This window comes from Urocitellus parryii, chromosome 8 (genome assembly GCF_045843805.1).
Source record: "Urocitellus parryii isolate mUroPar1 chromosome 8, mUroPar1.hap1, whole genome shotgun sequence".
In the NCBI taxonomy this organism is placed as follows: domain Eukaryota; kingdom Metazoa; phylum Chordata; class Mammalia; order Rodentia; family Sciuridae; genus Urocitellus; species Urocitellus parryii.
The window spans coordinates 31,421,066-31,431,888 of record NC_135538.1 but is presented as its reverse complement, the minus strand read 5'-3'; the positions used below and the strand labels follow the sequence as shown (position 1 = coordinate 31,431,888).

The 10,823-nt window shown below is 35.0% G+C and overlaps 1 protein-coding gene across 1 annotated transcript; it reads right to left on the bottom strand.

Annotated features, from left to right (window-relative positions):
- On the bottom strand, positions 1–1,032 carry LOC113176932 (trace amine-associated receptor 3). Its single transcript, XM_026381491.2, has one exon. The coding sequence runs from the start codon at positions 1,030–1,032 to the stop codon at positions 1–3; it is 1,032 nt and encodes a 343-aa protein (XP_026237276.1).
- Positions 1,033–10,823: the final 9,791 nt, after the last annotated feature.

Sequence of the window (10,823 nt, the reverse complement as noted above, 5' to 3'; positions counted from 1 at the left end):
TTAATGTGCTTCAGGAAACAGTTTAGCAGTTTCTGAATGGGAATTAAATATTTTTCCTGATACAATGTACTTAAGAGCTTTTCGAAACCATGGATAAAAAAAGCCATGAATGAGGGGGTTGCAAGTAGAGTTGAAATACCCAAGCCATACCAAAAGATCAAGCACAATTATGGGAGTGGAGTAGTCTAAATATGGATCAATCAAAACGGCAAGAAAACAGGGCAACCAACAAGCTAGAAACACCCCCATGACTATACCCAGGGTCTTAGCTGCTTTCCTGTCTTTTTTCTTAGATAGGGTATTTTTCACCTCCCCTTTTGTGTTTTCAGGCAGATTGCTGATGACTCGAGCATGTCGTTTGGAAACAATAAAAATCTTGCTATAAATACCAACCATGATGGAGCCAGGAGTAAAGAAACAGGTAGTGAACAATATTGTTCCCCAAAATTTGTTGAAAGTAAGTGCACAGAATTTGAAGCAAGCAACAAGGATCTCATAGCTCTGCATACCAGAAACATTGACCTCAGATAGAACTAAACCAAACGAAAATAGAGCTGGGGCAGACCAGCAAAATGCTAGCAATCTCTTTATCATTGAGGTTGTCATTGTGGTTGTGTAGTGTAAAGGGTCACACACAGCATAAAATCGATCAATAGCAATGGAACAGAGGTGGAAAATGGAGGTCAGGCTTAGCATCATGTCAAAACTTGCATGGAATTTACAAAAGCCGTCCCCAAAATACCAGCAGCTCTCCACTGATCGCACCATGCTGTATGGCATGATGACAAAACCCAGCAGAAAATCTGTGGTTGCCATGGAGAGGATCAGAAAGTTTGTAGGAGAGTGAAGCTGTCTGAAGTGTGATATGGAGATTATTATAACCAAGTTTCCAAAGATGGTGATAACCATGGCTCCAGTCATAACCGAATACATTATCACTCGGACATAAAAAGAGCGATGAGTGGGAGGGCAGGATTTGTTTCCAAAGTTGAGACAATTGGATAAGTCTTTGGGAATATAAGTTAGATCCATGGTGCTTTGTCACTTCAAATTCCTTTCCAAGAAGATGAGTCAGTTTGTTCTCTTCTGAAAACAATCCCAAGCAAATTTCAGCTCCTGATAGTATAATAGGGTTCAAAATCATCTGTTATTAATTCACTTCAACTCTAACTTATTTTAAATATTTAAAATTATATCAGCTATATTTGCCTACTGAGTTAGTTGTTGCCCTATAAAAATGAAAAATTTCAGCTGCTTCTTCTTTCTTAATTATTTTACCAATTATTTATTCCATCCATTCATTCAATCAACATGGGATTGATTATGACTCTTTTAGTCCTGGTAATGTATTGAAAGACTTTCAAGAGGTTTTGATTTACTTTTACCTTGAACAGCCAATTTCCTATTAACTCTTGAACTATAATAAGCAAACATCACTTTCACCCTAAAAATACTTAATAAACAAAATCTAAGTGAAGTCACGAAGTTTTCATTATATGTTCTTTTAATAATTTGAATTCTTTATTTGCATAAAGTATGCATGTATTTTAGGAATTGGAAATGGCATATTGCTGTGGAATATCAAAGCATGACTTTTCAACACAGCTGCTGAAAGCCACACATCTGTGAGTTAAACCATGCACCAGAGCCAATGTTTTACAGCTTCTCTATTTTCTACTCCGTTTCTCTCTTCCTATGTCCTCCTTTCCTGTTATCATTTGCCTTCCTGTTTTTTTGAGTCTTAATCGCTTATCTGAGACTCTAACTAGTAGAGTCATGCCACAGGCATGAGTGACCCAGGAGAAACACAAACTTCACACTCACACCTATCCCACATATCTCACATGGCTGCTGTTTGTCACAGTAGGCTGAATGAAGGAAGATGGATATTGCATATATCCAACCTTTCAATAAGTCATTGCATCTGGCTTACTATTTATTCTGGGGTATAGATCATCCTGAAATACAACTGACTAATAGACTTTAGAAAGGCTTGCTGCTGTGCCTGTAAGGCAATGTCAAGTCTACTTAGTGGGCTTCAGGAAAGTGAGCCTAGTCGTGGTGAATTAGAGATAAAGAACACTCCGAAGCTACATCAGATTCTCTCAAATTGGAAATTCAACTGCAGCGTACATTTAGAAACTTGATCTATTTAAGCAGGTTCAATTTAGTTCCCCCCCCTTAAAACCCCTAAGAAAGAGTACAAAAAAATAACTCTAAGGATGAGCAGCAAGGTCCTTTCCTGATAGGAAGGTGTTAGAAGGTCCCTTCATTGCTTTTGATTCTGTCATTCTCTCTGAGAGATGTAAGAAGGAAGACATTGTGACAAAAACCAAAAAATATAAACCCTGTATGATGCCAGTCAGAGTAGTTTCCTGTTCTCAAGTCACAGGAAGACTTCTATTCAGAAAATCTTAAGAGGATGCCTTCTTGAGCTGATCATTCCATAGGAATCTTGGGCTTCCTCTGGTTAAAGGTTTACATTACTGCTTTCCAAAAAAGCAGGCAGGAAAAGATTGTTGCCCTGGAAGTTCTTCTAGTTCTGGGAGCCAGTGGGGACCAGTGGGGAGCTCTGGTAACATGAGGTGTGCTAGCTAGATGTGCTTTCTAGGCACTTCCAGTTCTAACAGTTTGTGGGTCATTGACAAGCCAAAGGCTATTAGTTTTAAATCAATTCTTACGAACAGAAAAGAGAAGATCAAAAAAACAATATGAAAGAGAGATATGGAATGAAGTCTGAGGCTCAGAGCAGAGACTCCCTGAATGACACTTTCAACCCTGGTGCATGTCTAATCCTTAATAAGAATGTGTTCCCTCCACTATTGATCTTCTCCCACTCCTCCTCATCTCCTCTTTCTTCCATGGTTTTCATCAAGGAAAGATTGTGAGCATCTAACCTAGGTTCAATTTTGACCTACAAGTGACAGCTCTTTATAAATAATTGTTGAATGGTGAATATTAAAATACAAAGAGACTCACATTTTGTTTTTTCTTGACTTTATCTAATAAACTAAGCAAACAAAAAACAAAAAAAACCCAACTACATCTGACAGGGTGTGTCTTTCTGTTACAACACCATGAGAGGAAGAACTTGTCTATCTGGTGCACTCTTGGATTCTCAGTACCAATTTAGTGATTGTAGTAGATACTGGATAAGATTTGTGAATGAATAAGTGTATAAATATGGTAGATTATGGTCATTTTTTAAAATATCTGCATTGTTTCAATAAAAGCAATGGATTCTATGTACTTGAAACTTTGTCATAGATGAATGGACTAGTTCCAGGAGCATATTCCATGTAGACACCTTCTGGGATTAAATTATTTCTGAGGTTGCTATAAAGAAATCCCTCCCAGAGTAGTATTTAGACAGGCAGAGCTGAGAGATGTGACATGGGCATATTTCACTGATATTTTAGACTACAGAGAAGAGAACTAAAAAGAAATATAAAGTATTAGTAGAAGAAAACAAAGCTATTGAGTATTTCTGCTAAAAGCACTTGAGTTCAGGGTGGCATAATTCATTTTCATTGTCCCATGAACATGTTAGGAAGGTGCTATACTGGCTCTTTTCAGTTTCACCTACCGATTAGGGGAATTAGAAATTTTCTTCCAGCTGAAACTCATATATTCTCCAAACTAAATCAAAAGACAATGTCAGAGAGCACAGACTTGCAAATTAACTTGTATAGTATCTAAGTCTTCGAACACACATGTACAGAGTTGAAGTATATGATTGCCTGGGAGACTACCATGCCCCAATTGCCCTTGTGATCTTAATGATCACAGCCATGACATTGAGATAGCCTCACTAAGCACTGCACACAAGCAAATGCTCATTTATTAAGGACTGGGATGTTCTACTAGGTGTTTCAATATGATATCAAATGTTCTACTATGTATTTCTTCTTATTAGCACTAACTATTGCTATAAGGAAAAATCATGAATGTTTTAAACTGAGAAACCCTCAAATAAAATATTACAAAGAACTGCTACGCGGTACCGTTCTAACTTCCTTGCTATCTGAATTTCCATGGTATGACTTTAAAGTTGGAAATGTGTTGTTTTATTGGTTCTACCACTTATTATCTGCTCCACTTTGAACAAGTCATTTAATGTCCCTGGGCCTCAGTTTCCTCCTGAGTAATGCACTTTATTACTTGATTTAAAGATCAGAGATAATATTTGAAAAACATGCATCTGTCTATAAGCACTCAATGAAGTCTATATTGACCAACTTTAACAAACTAACAATGTTCTCTGGAAATCTATATTCTGATTTCTTAGTGACTGATTTGAAGATAAACTTTTGCTTCATAATATGCCTATAAGTTTGGAAATTATCTATGTGGATTTGAAGCTATTGACATTGTTCCTATTCTCCTCTCTGCTTTCTTTCAGAAGAAGTGACACCTCTTTCACTTTTGCTTTTTTTTTAAAAAAAAAAAGTATTTGATTTAATCTATTATGTTGAGCCAAGTGGACTATATGAAATTGTCTTTTCTGTCAGTAAGAAATGTTCAAATACTAATTATTTCAAATAATTTTCAAGTGGGATTGAAAATTATTCAATTTTCAATTTTTCCTCTCAAGTTTTAGTTTTAACCCCTAAGTGATAAGGTTGGCATATCTCCAGCTATATACATTTGCAAAATGTCAGATTTGCAACGTTAGATTATATCATGGAGTTAAAGCATGCTCAAGAGAATCTTTGAGAGGCTGGATACATTCATTTAAGTAGGAGGCATTGGTAGTCTCATAGCAAACTCGAGGTGCATAATCTAATTTTTGAAGCCCTAAAATATGAATGCAATATAAACTATAGTTGTAAATGAAAACTTACAATCCAGGATTTCAACAGAGGAAATAAATATTTTTACATGGTACTTACAAGGCACCAAATAATATGAATGTCAGTATTGTTATCAAACAATGGTTATCAAAAAATGTAGCCTCTACAGATCACAGACTCTTTTAAATGCTTCTGTATGATATTCCAGGAAGGAAAAGAGTCTCTTACCAAAATCAGCACCTAGAACTAACACAAACAATGATTGCTCCACTATATTCCTATTATCAATGGTCAGAAAACAAGGCTAATTTTTATGAACCCCTTAAAATTGATGTTAAAATATATACTTTCAAATGTAAATTTTATCTTAAAGCTCCAAAATCATTCTTAGTCTAAAAATAAATTTCATCCAAAAAGCAAATTTTGTTAATTTTTATTCAACTTGTTAAAATTAAGACAATAGGGTAACAGTACAATTTCATAAGTAATTTCATAATGTGTACTAGCATTTTATTCAAAAACACTAGTAAATGATATATGTAGTATAACTAAAAAGATATTGTTTTGACCCTTATCAAAATGTATCTGTTAAATTCTCTAATATCTAATATAAACCACAAAGAACATTCATGGTTATAACAGTAAAGACTAATTGGAAATTATTTCAGGGTTGACAATAAGTAGATTGTATTCAAGTACAGCACAAACAGAAGAAAATAGTTCTATAAATTTGCTTTATATAATATATAGTAGATTTTTTTTACTTCATAACATTATAAAGTTAAGAAATAGTGTCTGATATTTAAATGACTGATTCATCCAAGTGACACAAGTAAGCCAGCATGGCACTCGGCAACAGACAGGGATAATATCTTGAAAACATTGTCTTTTAAAAAGCAGGTAGTAACAGGAAAACCATTTCTTAGTGACAGTAAATGTACACACAGAATAGGCAGGGCAAATTCTATTTCAGAGAGCAGGGGCAAAAATGTAAATGAGAATTAAAACCATATAGCATCTTTCATATAATTAGCTATAAACTATAGCATTATTTAAAAACTAACAGAAGAGAAAAATATTTACTAAATCTAAATATCAGAGAATGAGTTAGAGATTGGGGGCCAGGAGGAATTAATCTAAATGCATCCTTTGTCAGGACCACATTTACTTTTTCTGTGATGGACAGAGAGAGGGTCTGGGAAAGCTCACCTGGGCTCAAGGGTCAGATTACAGCTTGCATGTGCTCCACATGCATATTTCAGCAGCCATTTTCATGGAAACTTTGCTCCATGCCTCCTTCCTTCAGTCTCCAATCCCCCAGTTACCTTAGCCATGGTGGTCTCTGTGTTGTTCTGCAAATGTCCATTCTATGACTTGACCTACTCCCTTTCTTCCATACAATTGCCAGACCCTTCATCTCTGTCCACTTCAGGGCTCAGCACAAATATCATTTTCAGAATCAGATGTAATAATTAGCATTGTTTTAATCTGTTCACACTTGTAACACTTAATACAGAGTCATGTATATGGCCAGCTACCAGTAATGGCTTGTTGAATTAAATACAAGTTAACTTCAATACATCATATAAACCTAATTAATAAGCATTTTCTCATAATATTCTCTAATCCTGATTGGGAAAGATTAAATATTAGGAAAAAAAAGCTGTTTAGAGAAATGCTAACAAATGAATTATTAAAAACAATAAGAAATTTGGGTGTCTTAAAGTTTCTAAATTCCTTGATAAGAACCTTTTTCTTGCATCCTCCCAATTGCACCATGTATATGAAATAACTAAGGTCTTGAAGTAGCTACTGCTATTAAATACTGGAATCAGCATTTAAATATAGGTTTTCTGGCCCCTGTTTTAGAGAGCCCCTTCCATCCCTTTCCTTCTCTAACAATGGGTAACAATCTACTTCTAATCTATTTGGCAGCAAGGAAATTTATGGCTTCAGTTAATCCTTGCTAATCAAGTCATGGTTCATGAGCCAGCCACATTCTCATCTCCTCAGAATGGCTTTGAGATGAAAAATCTCAGACCCATCTCCAAATGTACATCTTTTCAAGATACATATGTTATTTTTACATCCATTGAATTTGCAAAGGATTGTTTTGAATCATAGACAATCTGAATTTTTTTTTTTTTTTTTTTTGGTTTGGCCACTCTTTGTATTTGGAATGAAGGAATAGCTTTGTGGGGCAAAGAGCAATAGAGTATCTTAACTAAATGCTGCTTGTAAGAGAAAAAAAATACCCCAAATTAAATGTAGCATCCACTAGGGATTTAAGTTTTTTTTCTGCTAGGGATTTAAGTACATAACAGATATTTTATATTAAGATATAATACTAAAGAGGAAAATACATTATAATATTATTGAATAACCTGAGTACCTTAAACATACTGAAGCATGGCTTGCATAGTTTTGTACTTTCCAAAAATATCTTATATGCCACTACATAAAAATTTATAAAACACCTCACACAACTTTTTTTGGGAAATTCAACACCTTTCATTAATAATTACTTTTCAGTTAGTAAAACAAAATCCTTTCATCTCTCTTACAACCTATTTGTAATAATTTCTGTTTACTAATAAAATGTAATTATTGTTGTTTGATTATTTCAAAGAATAGAATAAATCAGTCAGGGTGAAAAAAGGATAGTACATTTCCAAATCTTTTTATTGACTCAGTACCTTTCCTTTCCTGGAAGGTTAGTTGTGAATCATGGAGTCTCTTTTGGTGACACGGCAGGTGTGCTAATGGAAGTTCCAGAAAGTTTGGTGTCGAGGATGAAGATGTCTGTTCTAATAAGTTTGCCTCTGCTCTTAAGAACATTGGAGTGGAGAAGGCAGATTCAGGAACTCCACAGAGGCACTAACGGCAGAGCCCCAGTAGAATTATTCTCTTAACTCTCTTTCCTGAGGGATATTGAAAAATTCAGTGTATGTTTAATGTCCCAGGGAGTTTTCTGTGTGTTTTTTAATGTCCCAGAGAGTTTTCTTATTTTTCAAGTGAAGGATAATAAAATCTTATATATGATTTCATTGTCATATGGTCTTTATTCTGGAAAGATACGATACCAAAACTTCTCTATATTTAAAAAACACATAGCGTGAGAAGGCTAAATTAAGTGTGGCTAATGTCCAAGGAGGAATATTATCTAACTCCTAAAAGGATTCTGTTTTGCACTTTATATGAGAAGATAATGGAGTGGGAGGCATATTTATTTTTTACTTCAGTAATTTGTACCTGTTTAAACAAAATCTTGAGTTAAAAGAAAAAAGAAAGAAGGTACAAGGTGTCACAAACAATGAAAGATACCCTGATTTTATAAGCAAAGAATACTAAATGAGACGTTAAGAAATTGGATTCTAATCCTGCTTCTATAACTAGTGGTATAATCCACATTAAGTTACACAATCACTTGGACTCAGTTTTCTCATCTGTTACTTCCTATCAAACTTTGGGTGCAGGTGAAATTACTTGGCCAGGCTTGGGAAACAAAAGCAGAAGGCATGAGAGAGGGCAGCTGAATCACTGCTTCATCAGTGGACAAAGCTGGATGACCACATCTTCAAACAGGAAAGTGCAGGGGAAAGAAATGAAGGAAAAGCAGCTGTTTGAATGTAACTCAGCAGAATTTTACAGAGTGGCCGTGTGAAAGGTGCCTCCAAATACCAATATGAGTGGGGATGGGCTGAGTGGGAGAAGGCTTGCCTAGCACAGATAAAGCCTTGAGTTCCATCCACAGCCTCACAACAGATAAAATTAAAAATACAAATAGGTCAAATAGAAGAAGCAGCATAAGAATGTTTATGGTCCACATACTGTGGTCAAATTTTTATTTTGTCTGCAAGCTCCAGCACAAACAAAAACCACCAGCACAAACATTATCATTTGTAAAAGGGACCTTTGCAAACCCTTTTCTGGCCAATGACAACAGGTATACCTCCCACCAAGATATTTTATTTTCTCATGCCATATTTTAAGGAGTCAGGAAATAAATTTAAAATTTTTAATTCAAATCACTTTAATTCTGTCAAATATCTTTTAATTCCTAAAGCAATACCCTCCAGGCAGGTTATGGACTCTTACTGTAATGGTAAAGTTGATTTTGCTCATTTTTTTAGCAATGGGTCTTTTAAAGGAACAAAATATTTATGTGTATTTAAATACCAAAATAGCATAAGCATCATCATTTAGACACATGACCCAATAGTATCAATAGCAGCTAATATACTAGATTAGCTTCCATGACTGTACCTAGCTGAATTACTTTTTTCATGTAAGATCACTTGTTCCTTTTCTTAGTTCGTATTGCAATCTCTCTTCCTCATTTCAAATAAGTTGTGTTCTTTCACTTTCCCGTGGTAGGTTATAAGAAAGGACCAGCCTACCAGCAGGCCCACCAGGATGCAGTGACAGTAGATCTACAGAACATGTGGCACGCCCATCCTTAGGTTGCTATATTTTAGCAAAACTAACCCTTAAGTTGATTGCTGAATGGTCACTGTTGAGTTGTAATCTGTGTAATGAGCTAAGATCAAAGCAAACTTGTGGTCATTTATGTAAAAAAATTGCTAATGTTTTCAGTGATGTAACATAAATGAAAAACAAATATTTCAGTGAAACACAATTCACGTATAAACACACACACACACACACACACACACACACACACACACACACCTGAAATTAAAACTTCCTAAGGCAATACCCTCCAGGCAGGTTATGGATTCTAATTTATCTATTTTCTTCTATGCTAATTTGCTTTTCATTAAGAATGTTGTTTGCAGCCAGAAGTACCTGGGAACCACTCATGTCCACTTTCAAAAAACAGGTTGTTAACTTTTCAGGAATTTTGAGAACCATTTGACACTATGGTCATAGCTTAAAATCAATTATAAGGGAAGATTTTGGTTTGTATGCTACATAAATTGTCAAACTCTACAAATCAGGGCTTTTTCTTCCTTCCTTTTTCTTGAGAGCCAGATTTTAATTTTTTGCCAGCACATCACTGATCACAGCCCACTAGGTATTCATGAGCCTCAACGTTGTTACTAAATAATGAATACAAAGTTTCTAGTATGCACAGCCCCCAATAAATATTAGTTTTCTTCTTTGTTTCCCCTTCCTCTACTCTATTATTGAAAAATACGAGTGTAGACATTAACTGAAAAAGAATGAGGGACTCAAAGCACAACTTTTCTGGTAGTTATGTTTATTAAACATCAGCATGTCAAATAACAATACAAAATGTGGGCGGGACTAAAGAAGAAAGAAAGGTATTGAACAGTATTTTACTGCTAGTAAAAGAAAATTGCCAATTTCTGTGATTAAGATGATGAGACATTAAAGAAAGCTTGCACAAAATTTATGACCTCAGTTACACATTTTCCAGTTCTTCTTTAATAAACACACACACACACACACACACACACATAATCTCACTATAGTAAAATCTAGCGAAAGTTCAACCCTCACCTAATAAAATATTTCTTCCTGACATTACACATGGGATTTTGAAATCTTTATATCCGCACTTGCTTACTAATAATTTTTAATTGTTGGTGTTTCAAAATGCACTTGATTGGACACTGGGACCAAACATTAAAGGGCTTCACACAAAGTGTGTGTAGTGGTGAGAGGGGTGGGCACTTTTCAAGTTCAAGTTCAGTCTTCATTCTGGGCCACTTTGAATAGCAAACAAGTTTTTGTGCATTTTTTTTCTTCTATTTCTGGGTTTTTTTCCCATCTTATTTAGCTTTCTAATTTTTCTTTTTCTTTTCTTTTCTTTCTTTCTTTCTTTTTTTTTTTTTTTTTTTTGTTCTAAGTAGTGGATGTGTGAGCAATTTTGATCCAAAGAGAAGATTTGTTTTTCCAAGTCTTAGTAATCAGGAGCCTTCCATGCTAACAAAAATAATGTGTGTGTATGCATGCAAACACATACACGCACACACCCTTTAAACAACTTCATTCTTCAAAGTTCCAGTCCTTTTGCTTTAATTCACTCATCCATAAATAAGT